Raw genomic sequence first — 27,857 nt, forward strand, 5'->3', positions numbered from 1 at the left:
GTTTAGCACAAGAAGGCTGGTAGGCCTACATCTGAGAGAATGGGTCTGGGTGGTCAGTGTGCACACTATAGAAAAAATCTGGAAGCCCGCATGACATTGTGGGAACGCCACCAAAGTAGCTTTGTTCATCGTGCCTCGCGGCAAGGAAGCTCTCACTCCCCACTCACTCTCCGGGCGAATTCTGACTCTCCTCTTCACAACTTAGTTCTAAGACTGATGGAAGTGGAGCTGAAGAGGAATTCTATGGTTTTGAACCATATGGTACAATGGTACCATATGGTAAATTGGTGCCATATTGTAAATTGTACCATATGGTACATTATACCATATGGTACATTATACCATATGGTACATTATACCATATGGTATATTGTACCTTATAGTGCAGGGACCCTAATGGAAATAAGTCTGACTTTTTTGGGTTATCCTAGGTTCTCCAAACATATGTTGCTAAGTATGATATTCTATGTAACTTTATATGTGTATACCTAAATAAACTTACTTACGATGCCACATGCACTTGAGTAAGTTTATTCAGGTGTACAGAAATACAATTACATGGATTATTATACATAGCAGCATATGTATAAAATCCTAGGATAACTCAGAAAAGTCAGGGTGATTTATTTCCATAGGGATCCTTGTATCTGTACCATATGGTGTCCTGTACTGTATGGTACCGTGTACTGTATGGTACCCTGTACTGTATGGTACCCTGTACCATATGGTACCCTGTACCATATGGTACCCTGTACCATATGGTACCCTGTGCCATATGGTACCCTGTACCATATGGTACCCTGCACCATATGTTTTCCTGTACTGCATGGTACCCTATACCATATAGTACAATGTACCATATGGTACCCTGTAACATATGATACCCTGTAACATATGATACCCTGTAACATATGATACCGTGTACCATATGGTCAATAAGAGGTGTTGGTGGCACGAAACACCAGCCAAGACTGAGTGAGTGGCGATGTAAGCTAGCTACTGACTCAGCAGTTTCCAAGACAAAACGCTTTGTCATCCACCTCAAGGAACATGTCGAGTTCCTGTACATTTGTAAATATATAATAGAACATTACTAATATACAACATTTTTGCATATTTTTGTTGTAAACAATTTAAACAAAATTATGATGAAAATATAAGTGTGTTTATTGTGTTGAATACAACGGTACCATATGGTACAATGAACCATATGGTATCATTGTACTGTATGGTACAATGTACCATATGGTACCATTGCACCATATGGTACCATTGCACCAAATGGTGCCATTGTACCATATTCTACCATATGGTACTATTGTATCATGTGCCATTGTATCATATTGTACAATTGTACTATATGGTATCATTGCACCCTATGGCACCATTGTACCATATGGTACTATATGGTAACGTTGTATTCAACACAATAACCGCACTAATATTTTCATCATTTTGTTTACAATAAACTTGTAAACAAGTTTTGTAAGCAATACATTATAATGATAAATTAGTGCAGTTATTGTGTTGAATACAATGAGTGTACACTTATATAATATACATTATATTGGTCTCACAGGCCACAAATGTTACTAGAAAAAGAAAAAAATTAGAAAAGAAAAGAAAAAAGTATAAAAAATGTAAAATAAAAAAATGCAATTTTGCGGAAGTCACTGATGTTGCTGCCACCCGGTCATTTTGGGTCAACTTCCCGCCGCTGTATCTCGGTAAGTACTGATCAGAATTTTTTTTTGTTTTATTACCTTCACAAAAATAATATCTTTAATTCTTTTTTTTTTTTTTTTTTTTTTTTTTTTTTTTTAAATTTCTTGGACACTGGGGCACCCCTTCAGATTTTGGCCTTGGACCCTGAAAGGGTTAATGTTGATTGGGCATTTCATTCCATGCACTTCTAGCATAGTTGTTGGCATCTGCATTGTTAAATTTATTCCAGAAGTTTGGAACTGCCAGGTTGGAGCTTTTTCATCACTTCTTGTGTAGTTACTCTTGCATGACATAATAACTCCACAATCCAGTGGTTATATTAAAGATGTTGTATTTGGAGGTAAAAATACAACTTTTACATGTGGATTCACATCCAGCAAAACTTATAGATAAGTACAGAAATTATCAAGAGTGAAGAGAATGAAGTAGTTCATAAACCAGTCAGTAAGGTGCTTTTATCTACACCTTTCAAAGCACAAGAATTCTTGGAGTGATAAATAATCATGGGCTTGCACTTAAAATCACCTGATGCATTACCACAAAGGAACTAGGTGAAATGATCCTTTGTTGCTTTGAAGCCTTGTGCACTTTTCTCTTGCTGACTGATATAAGTTCTTGTTGACATTTTCTTTTGAAACACACTTGTCTCATTAGCATTAAACACTTGATGTAGCTTGTAGTCACCCTCAGAATAATTTTCAGCAATTCAGCTGGGAAATTACTTGCTGTTGAATGATGAGCTGAAGCACTTTCACCAGAAAACTTAATATTATATAACCTGATCTGTAACTTTAGCTTGTGGAACCAGCCAGTGCTAAACACACTCTTGTTCAGGCTTTCCTTCATCATCACACACTGTTTTATAGAACTCTAATTAAGATAAAATTAAGTGGTGCACCTTTCTTTGTTTTTTGCTCAACCCACCCAATCAGTAAATATATTGTTTTATTTACCTGTTGTGATCTATGTGTTATTCTTTTCAGCAGGTGACAACCAGGGTTATTCATTGCACAAGCCCGTATATTTGCCTCATTCTTTCTAATTGTGTGAACTGAAGCTTCATTAAGGCCATAAGCTTTCACCATGTCCACCACACATGCTTGTCTAATACAGTGGACCCTAATTTTTCATAATTAATTCATTCCAGAGAATGTGACTAATATCGAACTTGACGATTTGTGAAACCATTTTTCCCATAAGAAATTATGTAAATCCAATTAATCCGTTCCAGACACCCAGAAGTATTAAAACAATAATTTTTTTATGTGAACTATACATTTACCTACACAGAAAGCAATGAGACATGAAGAATAAACAATAATAGCATGACACTTAACTTTATTGACAATTCTTCTTAGTGTATGGCTGATGGGAGGAGGGGAGAGGATGGATTACTTACTGTTTGGAAGGGGAATCCCCTTCCATAAAGACTTCAGGTACCAAGTACATTTCCTGGGTTATTTTTTTTTTTATTATTATTATCACACTGGCCGATTCCCACCAAGGCAGGGTGGCCCGAAAAAGAAAAACTTTCACCATCATTCGCTCCATCACTGTCTTGCCAGAAGGGTGCTTTACACTACAGTTTTTAAACTGCAACATTAACACCCCTCCTTCAGAGTGCAGGCACTGTACTTCCCATCTCCAGAACTCAAGTCCGGCCTGCTGGTTTCCCTGAACCCCTTCATAAATGTTACTTTGCTCACACTCCAACAGCACGTCAAGTATTAAAAACCATTTGTCTCCATTCACTCCTATCAAACACGCTCACACATGCCTGCTGGAAGTCCAAGCCCCTCGCACACAAAACCTCCTTTACCCCCTCCCTCCAACCTATCCTAGGCCGACCCCTACCCCGCCTTCCTTCCACTACAGACTGATACACTCTTGAAGTCATTCTGTTTCGCTCCATTCTCTCTACATGTCCGAACCACCTCAACAACCCTTCCTCAGCCCTCTGGACAACAGTTTTGGTAATCCCGCACCTCCTCCTAACTTCCAAACTACGAATTCTCTGCATTATATTCACACCACACATTGCCCTCAGCCATGACATCTCCACTGCCTCCAGCCTTCTCCTCGCTGCAACATTCATCACCCATGCTTCACACCCATATAAGAGCGTTGGTAAAACTATACTCTCATACATTCCCCTCCCCTTTTTTTTTAATGCCACTAGGACTAGCTTGAGAGTCACTGCACACCTGTGGCACTAAATATCTGTCCAGAGAGCTCTGTTTCTGGCATCTCTTTAAAATTTCCCTAAAATGGGACAAGACATTGTCATTGTACATGTTTCCGACACAGCTTGCAAGAGCTTTGTCAGGTGTCGTATTCCTCCACAAATCTTTCCATCCTACTCTACATTGCATAAATCTCCTTAATCTCTGAGGAAGGCACTTTCTTCCATCTCTCTCCTTCCATCTCTGAAGCAATTTCCTGAGCTGTGGTCTGTTGCTGTTGCAGATGAAGCTCTTGCAGCTCTTTAGTGGTTAGCTCTTTGTTGTGGTCCTCCACCAACTCTTCCACATCCTCGCTACTCACATCCAACCCCATGGAATTCCCCAATGCTACAATAGATTCCACAGCTGGCATAGGGTTCTCAGGGTCAGCCCCAAACCCTTCAAAATCCCTCTCTTGGACACAATCTGGCCACAATTTTCTCCAAGCAGACTTCAAAGTCCTGGAAGTCACTCCCTCCCAAGCCTTACCTATAAGGTTTATACAATGGAGGATACTGAAGTGATCTTCCCAAAACTCTCTTAGGGTCAATTGAGTGTCTGAGGTCACATCAAAGCACCTTTGAAATATTGCTTTGGTGTAGAGTTTTTTGAAGTTTGAAATGATCTGCTGGTCCATGGGCTGGATGAGAAGAGTGGTATTAGGGGGCAAGAACTTCACTGTGATGAAATGAAACTTCTCCACAATTTGGTCATCCAAGTCTGGATGATTAGCAGGTGCATTATCCATTACCAGGAGGCACTTGAGTTCCAATTTATTTTCCAGGAAGTATTTCTTCACACTGGGGCCAAACACTTCATTGAACCAATCAAGGAAAATTTTCCTTGTGAGCCACACCTTACTGTTAGCCTTCCACATCACACACAATTTACTCTTGGTGACACTGTTTTTCTTGAAAACTCTGGGATTTTTAGAGTGGTATACTAGTAAAGGCTTCACTTTGAAATCCCCTCTAGCATTACTACAGAACAAGAGAGTAAGCCTGTCTTTCATAGGCTTGTGTCCTGGTAATGCCTTTTCCTCCTGCGTGATGTAGGTCCTCCTTGGCATTTTCTTCCAAAAGAGGCCTGTTTTGTCACAATTGAATACTTGTTGGGGTTTGAATTCTTCAGCCTCTGCATACTCCTTGAATTCATGCACATATTTTTCAGCCACATATTTGTCAGAACTGGCAACCTCACCATGCCTTGCCACACTGTATGCCACTATGCTGCTTAAATCTCTCAAACCAGCCTTTGCTGGCCTTAAATTCACTAACATCAGCACTTGTTGCAGGCATTTTCTTTACGAGATCGTCATGCAGCTGCCTTGCCTTTTCACAAATTATTGACTGCATAACACTAACTCTTGCTAATTGTTTCTCATTGATCCACACTATCAGTAACCTCTCAATATCTTCAAGTACTTGTGATCTAATTTTTTGAGCATATTTACCACTTTTGCAACAACAACTTCCTTGATTTCCTTTGTCTTGGCCATGATGGAAACGATGGTTGTATGGGGTTTGTTATATAACCTGGCAAGCTCTGTGACACACACTCCACTTTTGTATTTTTCATTGATGTCTTTCTTGAATTCTATTGTTTTTCTCACCTCTACCAAAGGCCTGGCACTAGGAGCTTTCTTTGAAGCCATGGTGGCTTATTTAGCAGTTGCAAGCACTAAAACGATACCATATGTCTCGTATAAATGCGTTAATAAACAATGGCACACTGGCTGGGAATAGAGTGTGGGGCTGCTCAGGGCCGTGCGTACGCATCTGGGATGAATCACTATTTGCGAGGCAATGTTTTGACGGAAAAAAAAAGTTACAATTTTTGAAAATTACGGCTTCCAGTGCTTACGAAAAACGAGGGCCCACTGTATCACGATTTTCTACATACCACCCAGATTGGAATGCTTAACCCTTAAACGGTCCAAACGTATATATACGTCCACGCGCGTAGCGCCCCAAACGTATATATACGTTTTCTTTGTCATTCATTCAACATTGCCACATTAAGCCTGAGTCACCTAGACATGAGAGAATGGGTGTGTGCACTCACTGTGTGTCATATTAAAATAATTGGGGATGCCTGGGTACCATATGCTCTTTTTTCCTTTTAAAAGAAAAGATTGTTTTTTTTTCCTCAAAAAAGTTGGGGCGCTACGCGAGTGAACGTATATATATACATTTGGACCGTTTAAGGGTTAAGCTTATTTCTTGCCACTTCCAGCATCATTCTCATACCTCTTGGGTACCAAGGTTGCTTAGCGGATATAAGATATGGTAATGAAAAGATCAAAACCTGATTTCACAAACACGGATCTGGGAATCATACAGGACATGTATATACAGAGCACTGAGACACGAGAGGTGGGACTGGGTGGTAGGGGAGGAAGCTAGGCTTCCCCTGCAAAGACGGTGCCTTGACCCACAGGCAGGCTGTCCAGGAGCCCATTAGATGGAAGGGGAAAAATCCTGAGGTCCAGTTCGCAGTGCTCCAGTTTTTTCCCCACCCAGAAGCAGAACTGTGTTAATTGAATTTTACGAAGTGTTAGTCGTCGGCAATATGCTGCAATTTTACAGTAGTGTAATGGAGAGAACATGATAAAGGAACACCTGTTAATCAACAGTCTATTGTGCGTAAACTAAAAACGATGTACATATGAGGTTTGCTATTATCCATGATTTCAGGTATCCGTGGTAGGGCTTGGAACATATCCCCAGTGGATATGGGAGGACTACTGTGTTTATACATAAAACATTAGATTTTTTTTTTTAATTAAAGACTGAAAATAGCATGCTACAAATTTAACTTTGCTTCTGTAGCTGCAAATAGGTCATCACACATACACAGAAGTAGTGGAGGCAGGTTCCATGCATAGTTTTAAGAGCAGGTATGATAATGCCAATGAAGCCAGAAGGAAGTGAATCTCGTCAAGCAGCAAGTCCTAAGAGGAGGGGCAAGGAGCTAGGACTTGGCAACTGCAGCCCCCACACACTCTCACGCACACACACACGTAGCGTAAGAGCATGCGTGCGTGCATTCTGATACTTAAGTAAGGAATCGTTCAAAAGACTATTCACTGTGTACGTCAAGCCCATACTGGAATACGTAGCACCAGTTTGGAACCCACATCTGGTCAAGCACGTCAAGAAATTAGAGAAAATGCAGAGGTTTGCAACAAGGCTGGTTCCAGAGCTAAGGGGAATGTCCTACGAAGAAACATTAAGGGAAATCGGTCTGACGACACTGGAGGATAGGAATGGCAGGGGAGACATGATAACGACATACAAAATACTGTGTGGAATAGATAAGGTGGACAGAAACAGGATGTTCTAGAGATGGGACACAGAAACAAGGGGTCACAATTGGAAATTGAAGACTCGAATGAGTCACAGGGATGTTAGGAAGTATGTCTTCAGCCACAGAGTTGTTAGGAAGTGGAATAGTCTGGCAAGTGATGTAGTGGATAGAGGAACCATGCATAGTTTTAAGATGAGGTATGATAAAGCTCATGGAGCAGGGAGAGGGAGGACCCAGTAGCGGCCAGTGAAGAGGTGGGGTCAGGAGCTGAGTCTCGACCCCTACAACCACATTTAAGTGAGTACACATACAGACACACACACACACACACACACACACACACACACACACACACACACACACACACACACACACACACACACACACACACACACACAAAACCTGAGGTATGGAAAACGGCAAATGTAGTCCCTATTTTTTAGAAAGACAGAAACAAGGCCTTAAGCTACAGACCGGTGTCACTGACGTGTATAGTATGCAAAGTCATGGAGAAGATTTTCAGGAGAGTGATAGAGCACCTGGAACGGAACAAGATTATAAACTACAACCAGCACGGATACGTGGAAGGAAAATCCTGTGTCACAAACCTTCTGGAGTTTTATGACAGTAACAGAAGTAAGACATGAGAGAGAGGGGTGGGTTGATTGCATTTTCCTGGACTGCAGGAAGGCCTTCGACACAGTTCCTCACAAGAGATTAGTGCAGAAGCTGGAGGATCAGGCGAGTATAACAGGAAGGGCACTGCAATAGATCAAAGAATACCTGAAAGGGAGGCAACAGTGAGTCATGGTACATGATAAGGTATCACAGTGGGTGCCTGTAACAAGTGGAGTCCCACAGGGGTCAGTCCTAGGACCAGTGCTATTTTGGGCATATGTGAATGACATGATGGAAGGGATAGACTCAGATGTGTCCCTGTTTGCAGATGATGTGAAATTAATGAGGAGAATCAAATCAGATGATAATCAGGCAGGACTACAAAGAGACCTGGACAGGCTGAACACATGGTCCAGCAACTGGCTTCTTGAATTCAGCCCCATCAAATGCAAAGTCATGAAGATTGGGGAAGGACAAAGAAGACCACAGACAGAGTGTAGGTTAGGTGGCCAAAGACTGTAGACCTCGCTCAGGGAGAAAGATCTTGGGGTGAGCATAACACCGAGCACATCTCCGGAAGCACACATCAGCCAGATAACTGCTGCAGCATATGGGTGCCTGACAAACCTGAGAATAGTGTTCTGATACCTTAGTAAGTAATCGTTCAAGACTGTACTCAGTGTATGTCAGGCCCATACTGGAGTATGCAGTTTGGAACCCACACCTGGTCAAGCACATCAAGAAATTAGAGAAAGTGTAAAGGTTTGCAACAAGGTTAGTTCCGGAGCTCGGGGGAATGTCCTACGAAGAAAGATTGAGGGAAATCGGCCTGACGACACTGGAAGACAGGAGGGTCAGGGGAGACGTGATAACGACCTACAAAATATTGCGGGGAATAGATAGGGTGGACAGAGACAGGATGTTCCAGAGAGGGGCCACTGAAACAAGGGGTCACAATTGAAAGCCGAAGACTCAGACGAGTCACAGGGATGTTAGGAAGTATTTCTTCAGTTACAGAGTTGTCAGGAAGTGGAATAGTCTGGCAAGTGATGTAGTGGAGGCAGGAACCATACATAGCTTTAAGACTAGGTATGACAAAGCTCAGGGAGCAGAGAGAGAGAGAAGACCTAGTAGCAATCAGTGAAGAGGCAGGGCCAGGAGCTGAGTCTCAACCCCTGCAACCACAATTAGGTGAGTACATGCACATACACGTGTGCACGCGCATGTATGTAGAAGAGTGTGGAAACTTAAAAAAGCTTTCGGAAACCTAAGCAAGGATTTATTAGCAGCACTATATACAGTATGTGTCAGGCCCATAGTGGAGTATGCAGCACCAGACATTAAGAAACTGGATAAAAAGCAGGGGTTTGCAGTGAGACTGGTCCCAGAGCTAAGGGGTATGAGCTAAGAGGAGAGGCTGAGGGAGCTAAACCTGATGACATTAGAGGACAAAAGAATGAGGGGTGATACATGACTTACAAAATAATGAGAGGAGTTTATAGGGTGGATGGGGTAGAGTTTTTGAGACCAAGGAAACAGGAACACAAGTACAGCTGGAAGTTTAAAATACAGCCTTAGAGCAGTTAGGAAACAGAACATCCTACCAAGCAAGATTTGTACATAGCTTAAACCTTAAACTTCTTATCATTAACCATTTCAGGGTTTACGACGTACTAGCACGGCTTACGCACCAGGGTTATTGAAGTACTAGTACGTTTAAATTCTAACGCCTTCAAATCTAGCGTGAGAAAGCTGGTAGGCCTACATATGAAAGAATGGGTCTCTGTGGTCAGTGTGCGCAGTATAAAAAAAATCCTGCAGCACATAGTGCGTAATGAGAAAAAAAAACTTTGACCGTGTTTTTGGATTAAAACAGCGACTTTGCACTGTATTTTCATATGGTATTTATGGTTGTATTCTAGTTTTCATAGTCTCATTTTATAGAATGGAAGACACAGAAATTGAGATGATTTTGACTGGTTTCATGATGAAAAGTACCTTGAAATTGAGCTCAAAGGAGCAGAAATGTTCAATTTTTACCAAAGTTCAAAAGTAAACAAATCATGCCAAGCGTCCAATACACGTCAACTGGTGAGTCTAATATTCTTTCACAAGTGCGCTGATATTATTTATACCATTTCTACACTAATGCAGTAGTCTGCATAACAGTAAATCTTCTATTTTTTTGTAAGAATAAAAATTCAAAGTGGAAAGCAAAAGAAATAAGAGGGGCCTGGGGACATGACTAACGAACAAAGAACTTGTTATTTTAGTGCCAGGAATGTCCTTCGTGTTTATTCTGGACCCTATTTGGAAATTGGCATCTTCTAAAATTTGTGTGAAATTGGCAAAATTGCCAATTTCTAACCACTTTATTGGATAGTTGAAATTGGTAAATGGGTGGTTTCTTGTACTCATTCGATAGAAAAAAATGGAGTTCTAGCGAAATAAATATGATTTTTGCTGATTAGTACACAGGAATTGGCCAAAAATAGGGCTCAAAGTGGGCGGAATCGCCGGTGTAAACATTGGCGAGACTGCTAACTTCGCGAGAGCATAATTCTGTAAGTTTTCCAACAAATTTCATACTTTTGGTGTCATTATGATCAGGAAAAGATTCTCTATCATTTCATAAGAATTTTTTTTTTTTTTCCCGAAAAATCTTCGACCCTGAGAACAAGTTTAGGAGAGGGCCTCTCGACCCTATCACCTAGTTAGGATATAGTTAAGTGTTTTCAGTCTCTAAAAAAAGTAACTCATATCTCTTGGCTATAAGAGGCATTTGTAGCATGTCTTGGAACCTATCTTATCTACATGGTACTTTTAGGTGTGAACATAACACTACCACTACATTTTTCCAATTCTGACCTAATGTAGTTGTATGCAGCTCTTTTTAGCTTTTCTTAGCCCATTTATATTGTCCAGAGAAAAGGTTTTTAACAAAATATTATTTCACAGGAAAAGTGACTGATCATGTGAAAAGTAAACTTGAAAAACTGATCTGGGAGACAGTCATAAAAGCTAATTGTGCCGTAATCATGCAGTCCCGTGTTTACCCTTTCAGGGTCGAGAGCCCCGATCCCGACCTCACTCTCAGGGTCAAAAAAATTAAAAAAAAAAAAATCATGAAATGATAGAGAATCTATTCCCAATGGTAATGACACCAAAATTATGAAATTTGATGGAAAAGTTACGGAACTGTGCTTTTGCGAAGTTAGCGGTCTCGGCGATATTTACACATCGGCGATTTCGCCCAATTGGAGCCCTATTTTTTGCCAGTTCCAATGTTCTAGTCAACTAAAATCATAGCTATTGTGCTAGAACTCTATTTGTTCTATCAAATGAGTACAAGGAACCTCCCATTTACCAATTTCAACTACCCAGTGAAGTGTTCAAAAATTGGCAATTTGACCAATTTCACACAAATTTCAAAAGATGCCAATTTCAAAATAGGGTCTAGATTAAGCAAGACAGACATTCCTGGCATTAAAATAACATTTTCTCTGTTCATTAGTCATGTCTCCAGACCTCTCTTATATTACTCTTGCTTTCCATTTTGAATTTTTATTCTCACATTATTGTAAAAAGGATATAAATAATATCAGTGCACTTGTGAAAGAATATTAGACTCACCAGTTGACGTGTATTGGACGTGTGGTGTGATTTGTTTACTCTTGAACATCGGCAAAAATCAAACATTTCCGCTAATTTGAGGTTAATTACAAGGTACTTTTCATCATGAAACCAATCAAAATCATCTCTATTTCTGTAATGTATCTTCCATTCTGTTAAATGAAACCAAGAAAACGAGAATACAACCATAAATACCATATGAAAATACACTGCAAAATCGCAGCACTGTGTGCTGCAGGATTTTTTTTTTTATACTGCGCACACTGACGACACAGACCCATTCTTTCATATGTTGGCCTACCAGCTTTCTTCCCCTTGATTTGAAGGCGCTAGAATTTACACAAACAAGTACAGCACTGACCATGGCTCTCAAAGCCGTACAAGTATGGCACCAACCCTGAAAGGGGTAATAGTTATGTACCCACTTCAGCTGTATTTTAAAATTGTTGAATATGTTGACAATTGATAATAAGAGTGTGATAAGTTGTTAAATGATAGTTGTTTCATGAAGATGTGATGTTGGCTGAGGTTTAACTTTAACAAAATAGCTTCTGTTCGAGTGCTTATAGGGTCACAGTGTCACCACAGCTTATGTCATATTGGCCTGTATTGGCCCTCCACACCACTGGGAGTAGGCTAGGATGGCTCAAGCCATCCTAGCCTTTAAGAATCAAGAGCATCCAGCTTCATTTTATTACCATATTACTGCATTTTTCTTGATTATTACTTTCTTAAATACCTTCACATTTAGTAAATATTTGTATGGTATATACTTGTGGTGAGTTCCTGTATGTTTAGTACTATTTGGTGAGGAAATGTGGTTCATTTTTACTGATCTTGTCGTTGATGGCAGGTAATTGTGGTGGTAGCTGAATACTTCCTGCCACATGTTTACACAGGTATTGTACAAGGCCACATCAACACTCTCTACACACTTAAGAACATAAGAAAGAAGGAACACTGCAGCAGGCCTACTGGCCCATGCGAGGCAGGTCCAATTCTACCTTCGCGTCACTGCCTTAAGCTAGCCAGGTCAGGTCACGTTCCCTTAAGGAAGGAGCACGGCATCTGACCTAGTAGCACAAGCTAGTCAGGTCAAACTCATACCCACTTGTGTACTTATCTAACGTATTTATAAAACTATGCAATGTCTTAGCCTTTTGACGGTACTCGGGAGTTTGTTCCACTCATTCACAACTCTATTACCAAGCCAGTGCTTTCCTGTATCCTTCCTGAATCTGAAATTTTCCAGCATAAAGCCATTGCTGCAAGTCCTGTCTAGGCTAGTTATTTTTAGCATGCTATTTACACATCAAAAATTCTTGTTTGTAGACTCAAGAAACATAATCGTATTTTTGCCCTATGTTATTCATTTCAGTTAAAGCTATTTTTCTGGAAAATAACCTGTATGATAATTGGAATTTGACTGTACAGTGGTACCTCGGGATATGAACCTAATTCATTTCAGAAGGCTGTTCGAGTGCCGATCTGTTCGAGTACCGAACGAATTTGTTCCCATAAGGAATAATGTAAAGTAGATTAATCCGTTTCACACCCCTAAAAATACACTTACAAAAGTACTTACATAATTGTTCAAGTTCATATCCCAAGATTCCACTGTATTTTGAAGTTTACCAGCGTAGCATAAGTATTTCTCAAACTTTATTTAGGATTTTTCTTCGACCCTCTTGCCACATTGGAAATGTCATTTTGAAGTCAGAAAATTATGGAGTCTAAGATGACAGCTGGAGAATTACTAAGAATTTACTGAATTAATGTAAATCTTCACTGGAAGAGCCGTTTTAAGTGTAAACTATTTTCTGTGAATTAAATATCTTGCAAAACTTATAAATTTTGATCATGAATTTGCAGGTTTTGGTTTTCAAGAGCTATTGAAAGTTATCTAAGAAGTGCTAATCCCTATGCTGACCAAGTATTCCTACTTAGGAGAGGTCTCTTGAAGGTAAGCTTGCTACTTCATTTGGTGCCAGATAGCCTCATCTCATAATTCCTTATTAGGGCTCTTTAGTTACTAAGTATATGAAAGTATATATGATGAACTTCAACATTTAACATTTTTAAGATAGTGTGTTGCCTGAAACTAGAGTTTATGGTACCAATGGCTGATTTTTTGTGTGATAATGTACTTGAGGTACTAGAGGTAGTAGGATAGTTGGCAGACAGCAGCCATCCATTGAGTTACTACTGTCCTGCTATATGAGTTTTCCAGCTAGATTGATTCTTCTCATCCATAACACTGCTGTCAGGTGACTTGAGAAGTGAGATGTACTGCAGTGGGTGTACTATCTCATGTTAGGTAGATAGACACTCCTCACTTATTGACCTACCTGTTTAATAACCATGCGGACTTATGACCATCTTTCCGACCAGTTCGTATTGTATGCTATACAAGAATTTTGGTTGCGGAAACGACAGTGCGCCATGCTTAATTTAGATGTTGAAGTGGAAGATATTGAAGAATTAGTGTAACATGTTGAGGGAGAGCTAACTAACGAAGATTATTTAATAGAGTTGGAAGTGCAGCAGCACTTGGAAGAGGGAGAAGAGGAAAGAATGGAAGAAGTGCAAAAGTTCACTGTAAAGGGGTTAGCTGGTGTGTTCTGGAAAGTGAATGCAGCTATATTAGAACTAGAGGGTATCGACCCAAATGTTGAATGGCTGATGAAGGTGGAGTGGCAAATGGATGAACTTTTACAATGCTATCGTGAAATTCATGAAAAAAAGAAAATTACAAAGCAGACCACACTAATTGGGTTCTTCTCAAAGCTACACCCTGAACCCCTACCACTACAAGTCATTCCATTTCCTCGCCATCATCTCCCTTATCCAGGCCCTCTACAGCTCCTGAGAACCCTGCTGATAACTCCGATGATGATGCTTCTCGCTTATCGACTAATTTGCTTAACGACCTAGTCTTAGGAACGGAATTCGGTCATTAAGTGAGGAGTGCCTATACTGTGTTTTTCAGCTGTCTCTGCATTAGGATTGATAAAGCTACAGGTGGCAAGTCTCCTTCATTAAATGTGATTGTGCATGTGTGACTGTTACTATAGTTAACATGTTTTTAGGTGGGGTAAAAGAAATGAATGCTAGGGTGTTGGAGACTGGTGCTAGATTTTAAGTTACTGGCTCTGGGAGATTCTGTAAAGTTACAAATATTGATGGAGGAATTTGGGATTATATGTAGAAGAGGGAAATTAAAGGTGAATATAGAAAAAGAGGAAGATGATGAGAGTAACAAAAAGTATTAACAATGAAAGAATGAGTATCACATTGGACAAAGTGAATGTACTTAAATATTTGGGCATGAAGATGTTGGCAGATTGGTCTATGAAAGTCAAGGTGAACCATAGAATAAATGAGAGGGAAAAAGAGTAGGTGATGTGTTAAGGTTTCTATGGAGAGAAAGAAGTTTATCTATAGAGGTAAAAAAGGAGACTGCACCAGGGTATAGTGGTGCCAACACTTTTATATGGATGTGAAGCATGAGCTTTAAACATTGCAGCAAGAAGGCTAAGGGCAGTGAAGATATCAGGTTTGAGAAAAATGTTTGGTGTAAATCTGATGCATGAAATTCATATTGTAGAAATTAGAATATAGCGTGCGGCTACCAAAGGTATAATTCATAGGGCTGAGAAGGGGTTGTTGAGGTGCTTTGGGCATTTAGAGAGGATGAAGCAGAATTGGATGACCAAGAGGGTATGTAAATCTGGGGTGAAAGAATGGAAGGGTAGTGCTCATCCCTAGAAGGATTGAGGGGTAAAGAAGGTTTTGAGAGCATCCAACAGGTTTGTATCAGTGTCTGGTAGTATCAAGGGTAGGCTTGGGTAGATTCATCCTTACAAGAGGTTTTTATGACTTCACATGCTGTTGAAGTATGAACAAGATAACATTTGTGTAGGGATTCAGAAAACATCCTCATCTCATTTTCAGGAGGGATGGGGATGTTTCTGTTAGAAGGGTCATTTTGAATATGAGGTCTGTACACTTGTACTAAGACAGTTATTAAATGACTGGTCATGAAAGCGTTTCCATTTTAGCATCGCTGTACCTTGATAAGAGATAGCTGGTGTTTAAAAAAAATGTACCCATTATACTGACACCTCCAAATATGGAAAACACACAGATAGCATAGCTGTTTTGTAAATGCCTCGTCTTTGACTGTGCCTTAATTAAGGAAGAGCCCATTTCCCATACTGTGGTATCAATGCACCATGCAGAAACAAGCAGGTATATACAAAGTAAAATCACAGTCAGCAGAATTCGATCCCACTGCAGGGAGACTGTCAGGGTTCCCAACATGACACACTACACTGCTCTGCCACAAATGCTTGTAAAGGATGAAAGTTGAAAGTGAACATAGATAAGAGTAAGGTGATGAGGGTATCAAATAAGGTGGGTAAAGAAAAATTAGGTATCACATTAGAGGGAGGGAGTATGGAAGAAGTGAATGTGTTCAGATATTTGGGAGTAGACTTGTCAGCATATGGGTTTATGAAGGACAAGGTTAACCATAGATTTGATGAAGGAAAAAAGGTGAGTAGTGCATTGAGGTATCTGAAGACAAAAAACTATCCATGGAGACGAAGGGAATGTATGAGAGTGCTATAGTGGTACAACACTCTTATATGGGTGGGAAGCATGGGTTGTAAATGCTGCAGCAAGGAGGAGGCTGGAGGCAGTGGAGATGTCATGTCTAAGGGCAATGTGTTGTGTAAATATTACGTAGAGACTTCATAGTATGGAAATTAGGAGGAGGTGTGGAGTTACTAAAAGTATTACTCAGAGGGGTTGTTGAGGTGGTTTGGTCATTTAGAGGGGAAGGAGCAAAATAGAATGACTTGCAGGGTGTATAAATCTGTAGTGGAGGGGAGGAGGGGTAGGGGTCATCCTAGGAAAGGATGGTGGGAGGGGGTAAAAGAGGTTCTGTATGCAAGTGGCTCACACATGCAGCAGGCATGTATGTGCATGTTAGATAGGAATGAATGGAGAAGAATGGTGTTTAGGACCTGACAAGCTGTTGGAATGTGAGCATGGCAATATTCTGTGAGAGGATTCAGGGAAACTGGTTAGCTGGACTTGAGTCCTAGAAGTGGGAAGTACAATGACTGCACTTTAAAGGAGGGGTTTGGAATATTGGCTATTTAGAATGACATCTAAACTGTTGTTTCTGAGTGCTTTTGCAAAGAGTGATTGTGTGAATGATGGTGAAAGTGTTTCTTTTATTTTGGGTCACCCTGCCTCAGTGTTAAAAAAAAAAAATGCTCTACATTTATTATTGAAGAGTTTAGAACTTGCTTTATTTTTCAGCACCTGGCAGGCTCTTTACTGCAGTGTGATCCTGGACCAAGTCAAAAAGAGGTATTACAGTCTACCTTTGATCTTCTTGGAGAACTGCTCAAATTTAATGTAGAAGCTTATCGTAGATTAGACAGCATTATATCTACGGATCCTAAAGTAAGTTGACTATAAATGTATTTTAATGCTTGAAATAAAAAGGAGTTTAATTTATCCAGATGCCATACAATGACATTACATATTAAAATTCACTTTTCATTTCTTAATTTTAATTTTTTTTTTTAAGTGTAATATCACTATTTATACAGGAGAGGCTTTCATTGTTTCTCATACTAACTCTCTCATGAAGAAAATTGCAGCCAGTAGTAGTATTGTGTTGCTTTTATACAGTTGTTTAACCCTTCAACTGTCCAAACGTAGATCTATGTCCACGTGTGGGCGGCTCTGAACGTAGATCTACTTTTTTTTTTTTTACATGCTTTCAAATGGGGAAAATAAAGGTCAGAGCGCTACGCATGTGAACGTAGATCTACGTTTGGACAGTTTAAGGGTTAAACCTGAGCAATTTCTTAATTATTTTTGTGTAAGCAATGCTAAATGCTGGCAGGATTACAAAAGGAATCACTTTTCAGAATGTTTCATGTGTCTGTTAGATATTCTCTGTATGCTTCCATTAATAAGAGGTTATGATACACAGTAATTGCCCTCACCCAAAATTAAGATTATCATCACTCCTACTTGTGGTTCAGACAAGTGTCAAACACACAGTTGTTGTTAAAAAAAAAAAAAAGTTGTCTGCCAGTTACTGCATTATATTTGACACTCAAAGTGTATTAGGGACTCTGGTAGGCAGAAGGAAAAATTGCAGTGCAATTGAATTAAAGCAGAACTAATGCATTCAAGATCTATGGCAAAAAATCAGTTTATCTGGATGACTTTACTTGTTTATACCATGTTGTCACTACATCAGTGGCATCAACAAAACACTTAAGATTTTCTTTCACCAAATAGCAAACCATGCTTAAATGATGTAATGAGTTGGGGTGTCTTGGTTAAGGATATCTGAATTTTGCATCTAATTTGTTTTAACCATTATAGTTTATTTAACCTTGGGAGTAGGTTGGTACACAGCAACTGTCCAGGGAGGTACTATCATTCTGCCAAGTGAGTGTGAAATGGAAGCCTGTAATTGTTTTGCATGATGGTAGGATTGCTGGTATCTTTTCTCTGTCTCATAAAAATGCAGGATTTCAGGTACATCTTGCTACATCTACTTATACGTAGGTCACGCTACGCATACATGTACACACACATACGTATATGCATACTCATACTCCTCTGGGTTTTCTTACTAGTTCTTGTTCTTGTTGTTTATTTCTGCTTATCTCCATGGGGAAGTTGTACGAGGCAACTAAAATGGCGGGGGCATGAGGCTTGTAACCCCTTCTTCTGTATATATTACTAAATTTAAAAGGAGAAACTTTTGTTTTTCCTTTTGAGCCACCTAGCCTCAGTGGGATACAGCCTGTTTGTTGAAAGTAGTAGTTTATTTAGCACTTCAACAGGCTATTAACCCTTAAATGGTCCAAACGTATATATACGTTTTTTCAACATCTGAAAGTATGTAAAAAAATGTAGATCTTTTTTGTTTTACATTTGAAAACGTGTCGGTATTTATCTACTTTTTTTTTTGTTATATTTCAAAATATGTAAAAAAAAGTAGATCTACTTTTGTAGCACTACGAATTTGAACGTCGATCTCTTTGGACCGTTTAAGGGTTAAAATTTAATTCCACATTATAAAAATCTTCAGTTTAACACTGATCACATACAACTAATATATATTGCATATAATGAATTTATGATATCAATGGGATATAGCATAATAGCTGATTGGCATAATGCAAACCCACATAGAGTGAGGAAAAAACTTGTATATTTGAGAAAGGAAGTTTGATAATTTTCTTTCAAAATAATGTTGTATACCTTACCTCCAGCTAGTCAGTGTGGGTGGTCTTCAGCTGTGTTAGTACAGTGAAACCTCTCCTTGCGAATTTAACCCGTTCCATGACCTTGCTCGCAACTGGATTCGCTTGTTTGCAGAGACAATTTTCCTCATTTAAATTAATTGAAATGCAATTAATCCGTTCCATTGTAATTCTGTACTTCAATAATTTTGCTAATATCAACTCTATGGCTTATTTATCTATCTCACTTCATCTAATGTGACATAATAAACAATATAAATAACATAGAAACCTGATATATACTCTAAAATGATGAATTAAATATGTAATTCATGTAGTGGTATGGGCGGTGTCGGTGGTGGACGAAAGTTTGTCTGGAGACCGGACAAAATACTTCTTGAATAATTTCTCTAATATCATATATATGGCTTATTTATCTATTACAGTTCATCTAATATGACATAATAAACAATATAAATAACATAGAAACCTGATATGTCATGTGGTGGCGGCCAAAGAGAGTTTGTCTGGAGACAGGACAAAATACTACTTGAATATTTCGCTATCGTCAACTTTACGGCTTATTTGTCTATCACAGTTCATCTAATATGAAATAATAAACAATTTTTTTTTTCAACAAGTTGGCCGTCTCCCACCGAGGCAGGGTGACCCAAAAAGAAAGAAAATCCCCAAAAAGAAAATACTTTCATCATTCAACACTTTCACCTCACTCACACAAAATCACTGTTTTTGCAGAGGTGCCCAGAATACAACAGTTTAGAAGTATATACTACATATAAAAATACACAATATATCCCTTCAAACTGCCAATATCCCAAAGCCCTCCTTTAGAGTGCAGGCATTGTACTTCCCATTTCCAGGAGTCAAGTCCGGTTATATAAAATAACCGGTTTCCCTGAATCCCTTCACTAAATATTACCCTGCTCACACTCCAACAGCTCGTCAGGTCCCAAATACCATTCGTCTCCATTCACTCCTATCTAATATGCTCATGCACGCTTGCTGGAAGTACAAACCCCTCGCCCACAACACCTCCTTTACCCCCTCCTTCCAACCTTTTCAAGGATGACCCCTACCCCGCCTTCCTTCCCCTACAGATTTATACGCTCTCCATGTCATTCTACTTAGATCCATTCTCTCTAAATGACCAAACCACCTCAACAAACCCTCTTCAGCCCTCTGACTAATACTTTTATTAACTCCACACCTTCTCCTAATTTCCACACTCCGAGTTTTCTGCATAATACAGTGGACCCCCGCATAACGATGGCATCACATAGCGATTATTTCGCATACCGCTTACTTTAATTGCAAAAATTTTGCCTCACATACCGCTTAAAAACCCGCTTACCGATTTTCTTCTGAGACGCGCTCACATGTTCCGCCGGTGGCATTGTTTACCAGCCAGCCTCCGCGGTAACATCCAAGCATACAATCGGAATATTTCGTATTATTACAGTGTTTTCGGTGCTTTTTCTGGAAAATAAGTGACCATAGGCCCCAAGAAAGCTTCTAGTGCCAACCCTACAGCAATAAGGGTGAGAATTACAATAGAGATGAAGAAAAAGATCATTGATAAGTATGAAAGTGGAGTGCATGTCTCCGAGCTGGCCAGGTTGTATAATAAACCCCAATCAACCATCGCTACTATTGGTGGTACAGCTGCTGCTGCTGCTGCACTGTCAGCTGCTGCTGCTGCTGCACTGTCAGCTGCTGCTGCTGCTGTAGCACCGTTGTTGGTGTGGCTTATTGAGAATACCAAGAAACAATTAACCCCAGAGGATTTGCCACCCAGGATAACCCAAAAAAGTCAGTGTCATCGAAGACTGTCTAACTTATTTCCATTGGGGTCCTTAATCTTATCTCCCAGGATGCAACCCACACAAGTCGACTAACACCCAGGTGAACAGGGAAAAATGCCTGGAACTAGTGCTCATATTGGTGAATTTAAAGCCAGCAAAGGTTGGTTTGAGAGATTTAAGAATCGTAGTGGCATACACAGTGTGATAAGGCCTGTTCTGGAAGAAAATGCCAAACAGGACCTACAGTACTCAGGAGGAAAAGGCACTCCCAGGACACAGTGTCTCATCAGTCATTGCTGCATCTTCAATAAAGGTAAGTGTCATTTATTCTTCATTTAGTAGACTAGTACATGCACAATATATACTGTGCATGTACTACTCTACTATTGTGCATGTATCCTTCTCTTTGTGTGTGGGAAAATGTATATTTCATGTGGTAAAATTTTTTTTTTCATACTTTTGGGTGTCTTGCACGGATTAATTTTATTTCCATTATTTCTTATGGGGAAAATTCATTCACATAACGATTATTTCGCATAACAATTACCCCTCTTGCACGGATTAAAATCGTTAACCGGGGGTCCACTGTACAGTGGACCTCCGGTTAACGATATTTTTTCATTCCAGAAGTATGTTCAGGTGCCAGTACTGACCGAATTTGTTCCCATAAGGAATATTGTGAAGTAGATTAGTCCATTTCAGACCCCCAAACATACACGTACAAACGCACTTACATAAATACAGTGGACCCCCGCATAGCGATATTAATCCGTGCAAGAGAGCTCATTGTTATGCGAAATTATTGTTATGCGAATGAATTTTCCCCATAAGAAATAATGGAAATCAAATTAATCTGTGCAAGACACCCAAAAGTATGAAAAAAAAATTTTACCACATGAAATACACATTTTCCTACACACAAAGAGAAGGATACATGCACAATAGTATAGTAGTACATGCACAATATATATTGTGCATGTACTACTCTACTAAATGAAGAATAAATGACACCTTTATTGAAGATGCAGCAATGACTGATGAGACACTGTGTCCTGGGAGTGCCTTTTCCTCCTGAGTACTGTAGGCCCTGTTTGGCATTTTCTTCCAGAACAGGCCTTATCACACTGTGTATGCCACTACAATTCTTAAATCTCTCAAACCAACCTTTGCTGGCTTTAAATTCACCAATATGAGCACTAGTTCCAGGCATTTTTTCCCTGTTCACCTGAGTGTTAGTCGACTGCTGTGGGTTGCATCCTGGGAGACAAGATTAAGGACCCCAGTGGAAATAAGTTAGACAGTCTTCGATGACACTGACTTTTTTGGGTTATCCTGGGTGGCAAATCCTCTGGGGTTAATTGTTTCTTGGTATTCTCAATAAGCCACACCAACAACGGTGCTACAGCAGCAGCAGCAGCTGACAGTGCTACAGCAGCAGCAGACGATGCTACAGCAGCAGCAGACGGTACTACAGCAGCAGCAGCAGCAGCTGACGGTGGTACAGCAGCAGCAGCAGCTGACGGTGGTACAGCAGCAGCAGCAGCTGACGGTGGTACAGCAGCAGCAGCAGCTGACAGTGCTACAGCAGCAGCAGCAGCTGACAGTGCTACAGCAGCAGCAGACGATGCTACAGCAGCAGCAGATGGTACTACAGCAGCAGCAGCAGCTGACGGTGGTACAGCAGCAGCAGCAGCTGACAGTGCTACAGCAGCAGCAGACGATGCTACAGCAGCAGCAGACGATGCTACAGCAGCAGCAGACGGTACTACAGCAGCAGCAGATGGTACTACAGCAGCAGCAGCAGCAGCAGCTGACGGTGGTACAACAGCAGCAGCAGCTGACGGTGCTACAGCAGCAGCAGCAGCTGTACCACCAATAGTAGCGATGGTTGATTGGGGTTTATTATACAACCTGGCCAGCTCGGAGACACGCACTCCACTTTCATACTTATCAATGATCTTTTTCTTCATCTCTATAGTAATTCTCACCCTTATTGCTGTAGGGTTGGCACTAGAAGCTTTCTTGGGGCCCATGGTCACTTATTTTGCAGATAAAATCACCAAAAACACTGTAATAATACGAAATGTTCCGATTGTATGCTTGGATGTTACCGCGGAGGCTGGCTGGTAAACAATGCCACTGGCGGAACATGTGAGCGTGGCTCAGGCCACACATAGACGTGTCTCGGACGAACAGCGTTGAGCGGGTTTTTTAGCGGTATGCGAGGCAAAATCTTAGCAATAAAATGTAGCGGTATGCGGATTTAACGTTATGTAAGGCCATCGGTATGCGGGGGTCCATCCACTGTACACTTACATAATTGGTCGCATTGGGAGGTGATCGTTAAGCGGGGGTCCACTGTATTTACACCACACATTGCCCTTAGACAGGACATCTCCACTGCCTCCAACCGCCTCCTCACTGCAGCATTTACAACCCAAGCTTCACACTCATATAAGAGTGTTCGTACTACTATACTTTCATACATTCCCTTCTTTGCCTCCATAGATAACATTTTTTGCCTCCACATATACCTCACTGCACTCTCACCTTTTTTTCTTCATCAATTCTATTATTAACCTCATCCTTCATAAATCCATCCGCTGACACGTCAACTCCCAAATATCTGAAAACATTCACTTCTTCTATACTCCTCCTCCCCAATTTGATATCCAATTTTTCTTTATCAAAATCATTTGATACCCTCATCACCTTACTCTTTTTCTGTGTTCACTTTCAATTTTCTACCTTTACACACACTCACAAATTCGTCCACTAACCTTTGCAATTTTTCTTTAGAATCTCCCATAAGCACAGTATCATCAGCAAAAAGTAACTGTGTAACTTCCCATTTTGTATTTAATTCCCCATAATTTAATCCCACCCCTCTCCTGAACACACTAGCATTTACTTCTTTTACAACCCCATCTATAAATAAATTAAACAACCAGGTGACATTACACATCCCTGTCTGAGAACCTACCTTTACCGGGAAGTAGTCTCCCTCTCTTCTACACACCCTAACCTGAGGCTCACTGTCCTCGTAAAAACTCTTTACAGCATTTAGTAACTTACCACCCATTCCATATACTTGCAACATCTGCCACATTGCTTCGCTATCCACTCTATCATATGCCTTTTCTAAATCCATAAATGCAATAAAAACTTCCCTACCTTTATCTAGATACTGTTCACATATATGCTTCAATGTAAACACCTGATCTACACATCCCCTACCCACTCTAAAACATCCTTGCTCATCTGCAATCCTACATTCTGTCTTACCTCTAATTCTTTCAATAATAACCCTACCGTACAATTTTCCTGGTATACTCAGTAAACTAATTCCTCTATAATTTTTACAGTCTCTTTTGTCTCCCTTCCCTTTATGTAAAGGGACTACACATGCTCTCTGCCAATCCCTAGGTACCTTCCCCTCTTTCATACATTTATTAAACAATAATACCAACCACTCCAACACTATATCCCCCCCCCCCCCTTTAACATTTCTGTCATGATCCCGTCAGTTCCAGCTGCTATTTCCCCTTTCATTCTACGTAATGCCTCACGCACCTTCCCCACACTTACATCCTGCTCTTCTTCACTCCTAAAAGATGGTATACCTCCCTGTCCAGTGCATAAAATTACCGCCTCCCTTTCTTCGTCGACATTTAAAAGTTCCTCAAAGTATTCTCGCCATCTACCCAATACTTCCATCTCCTCATGTACTAACTCTCCTACTCTGTTTTTAACTGACAAATCCATTCCTTCCCTAGGCTTTCTTAACTTGTTTAACTCACTCCAAAATTTTTTCTTATTTTCATTAAAATTTCTTGACAGTGCCTCTCCCACTATATCATCTGATTTTCTTTTGCACTCTCTCACCACTCTCTTCACCTTTCTTTTACTCTCCATATACTCTGCTCTTCTTATAACACTTCTGCTTTGTAAAACCTCTCATAAGCTACCTTTTTCTTTTTTATCACACCCTTTACTTCATCATTCCACCAATCACTCCTCTTTCCTCCTGCACCCACACTCCTATAACCACAAACTTCTGCCCCACATTCTAATACTGCATTTTTAAAACTATTCCAACCCTCTTCAATCCCCCCACTACTCATACTTGTACCAGCCCATCTTTCTGCCAATAGTTGCTTATATCTCACCCGAGCTTCCTCCTCCCATAGTTTATACACTTTCAACTCCCTCTTACTAGTTGTTGCAATTTTCCTCTTGTCCCATCTATCTCTTACTCTAACTGTAGCTACAACTAGATAATGATCCGATATGTCAGTTGCCCCTCTATAAACGTGTACATCCTGAAGCCTACCCATCAAACTTTTATCCACCAATATATAATCTAACAAACTACTTTCATTACATGCTATATCATACCTTGTATATTTATTTATCCTCTTTTTCATAAAATATGTATTACTTATTACCAAATCTCTTTCTACACATAGCTCAATTAAGGCTCCCCATTTTCATTTACCCCTGGCACCTCAAATTTACCTACTACTCCCTCCACAACATTTTTACCCACTTTAGCATTGAAATCCCCAACCACAAGTACTCTCGCACTTGGTTCAAAACTCCCCACGCATTCCTCAACATTTCCCCAAATATCTCTCTCTCCTCTACACTTCTCTCTTCTCCAAGTGCATATATGCTTACTATAACCTACTTTTCACATCCAACCTTTATTTTACTCCACATAATCCTTGAATTAATACGTACATTTATACTCCCTCTTTTCCTGCCATAGCTTATCCTTCAACATTGTTGCTACTCCTTCTTTAGCTGTAACTTTATTTGAAACCCCTGACCTAATCCCATTCATTCCTCTCCACTGAAACTCTCTCACTCCCTTCAGCTTTGTTTCAATTAAAGCCAGGACATCCAGCTTCTTCTCATTCATAACATCCACAATCATCTCTTTCTTATCATTTGCACAACATCCATGCACAGTCAGACATCCCACTTTGAAAATTTTCTTCTTTTTAGTAATTTTTACAGGAAAAGGGGTTACTAGCCCATTGTTCCCGGCATTTTAGTTAACTTTTACAACATGCATGGCTTACGGAGGAAAGATTCTTATTCCACTTCCCCATGTATATAAAAGGAAAAGTAATAGGAATCAAGAACTATTAAGGTAAAATCAAAGAAAACTCAGATGAGTATGTATAGATAAACATGTACATGTATGTGTAGTTTAGTTAACTTTTACAACATGCATGGCTTACGGAGGAAAGATTCTTATTCCACTTCCCCATGTATATAAAAGGAAAAGTAATAGGAATCAAGAACTATTAAGGTAAAATCAAAGAAAACTCAGATGAGTATGTATAGATAAACATGTACATGTATGTGTAGTGTGACCTAAGTGTAAGTAGAAGTAGCAAGACAGACCTGTAATCTTGCATATTTATGAGAGAGACAAAAGACACCAGCAATCCTACCATCATGTTAAGCAATTACAGGCTTTTGTTTTACACTCGCTTGGCAGGACGGTAGTACCTCCCTGGGTGGTTGCTGGCTACCAACCTACTACTAGTAATATATATTGATATATTTATAGATGGGGTTGTAAAAGAAGTAAATACTAGGGTGTTCGGGAGAGGGGTAGGATTAAATTATGGGGAATCAAATACAAAATGGGAATTGACACTGTTACTTTTTGCTGATGATACTGTGCTTATGGGAGATTCTAAAGAAAAATTACGAAGGTTAGTGTACGAGTTTGGGAGTGTGTGTAAAGGTAGAAAGTTGAAAGTGAATATAGAAAAGAGTAAGGTGATGAGGGTATCAAATGATTTAGATTTTAAAGAAAAACTGGGTTTCAAATTGGGGAGGAAGTGAATGTTTTCAGATATTTGGGAGTTGACGTGTCTGCGGATGGCTTTATGAAGGATGAGGTTAATAATAGAATTGATGAGGGAAAAAAGGTGAGTGGTGCATTGAGGTATATGTGGAGACAAAAAACTTTATCTATGGAGGCAAAGAAGGAAATGTATGAAAGTATAGTAGTACGAACACTCTTATATGAGTGTGAAGCTTGGGTTGTAAATGCTGCAGCGAGGAGGCGGTTGGAGGCAGTGGAGATGTCCTGTCTAAGGGCAATGTGTGGTGGTAAATATTATGCAGAAAATTCGGAGTGTGGAAATTAGGAGAAGGTGTGGAGTTAATAAAAGTATTAGTCAGAGGGCTGAAGAGGGTTTGTTGAGGTGGTTTGGTCATTTAGAGAGACTGGATCTAAGTAGAATGACATGAAGAGCGTGTAAATCTGTAGGGGAAGGAAGGCAGGGTAGGGGTCGTCCTAGAAAAGGTTGGAAGAAATGGGTAAAGGAGGTTTTGTGGGCAAGGGGCTTGGGCTTCCAGCAAGCATGCATGAGCGTGTTCAATAGGAGTGAATGGAGACGAATGGTATTTGGGACCTGACGATCTGTTGGAGTGTGAGCAGAGTAATATTTAGTGAAGGGATTCAGGGAAACCGGTTATTTTTATATAGCTGAACCTGAGTTCTGGAAATGGGAAGTACAGTGCTTGCACTCTAAAGGAGGGGTTCAGGATATTGGCGGTTTGGAGGGATATGTTGCGTATCTTTATACGTATATCCTTCTAAACTGCTGTATTCTGGGCACCTCTGCAAAAACAGTGATTATGTGTGAGTGAGGTGAAAGTGTTGAATGATGATGAAAGTATTTTCTTTTTTGGGATTTTCTTTCTTTTTGGGTCACCCTGCCTCGGTGGGAGACAGCCGACTTGTTAAAAGAAAAAAACCTAAATAACATAGAAACCTGATATATACTGTAAATTGAATAAAAATGTCATTATGTAACAGGCGGAGGCAGCCACAACCGCTCCCTCTTTGTTGTGGTAAACACTGCCATCTAGTGTCGGCCTTTTGAAGCCATCTATTATTATAATTATTATTATGTAGTACATTATTATTATAATATACAGTGGACCCCCGCATAGCGACCTTAATCCGTGCAAGAGGGCTGGCTGTTATGCGAAATGTTCGCTATGTGAATGAATTTTCCCCATAAGAAATAATGGAAATAAAATTAATCCGTGCAAGACACCCAAAAGTATGAAAAAAAATTTTTTTTACCACAAAAAAATGTTAATTTTAGTACACACAAACTGAAAAAGGCATGCACAATTACATGACACTTACTTTTATTGAAGATCTGGTGATGATTGATGGGATGGGAGGAGGGGAGAGAGAGTGT

The 27,857-nt window shown here is 40.0% G+C and overlaps 1 protein-coding gene across 1 annotated transcript in view; it reads left to right on the forward strand.

The window, feature by feature from the left end:
• Nucleotides 1–27,857, forward strand: part of LOC128693322 (short transient receptor potential channel 4-associated protein) — a 123,745-nt gene that overhangs the window by 65,018 nt on the left and 30,870 nt on the right. The window contains exons 12-13 of the mRNA XM_053782944.2: nucleotides 13,380–13,470; nucleotides 16,839–16,985. Coding sequence (XP_053638919.2) covers nucleotides 13,380–13,470; nucleotides 16,839–16,985 — 238 coding nt within the window. The remainder of the gene's footprint in view (nucleotides 1–13,379; nucleotides 13,471–16,838; nucleotides 16,986–27,857) is intronic.

The sequence above is a fragment of the Cherax quadricarinatus genome, chromosome 28, assembly GCF_038502225.1.
Source record: "Cherax quadricarinatus isolate ZL_2023a chromosome 28, ASM3850222v1, whole genome shotgun sequence".
NCBI lineage: Eukaryota > Metazoa > Arthropoda > Malacostraca > Decapoda > Parastacidae > Cherax > Cherax quadricarinatus.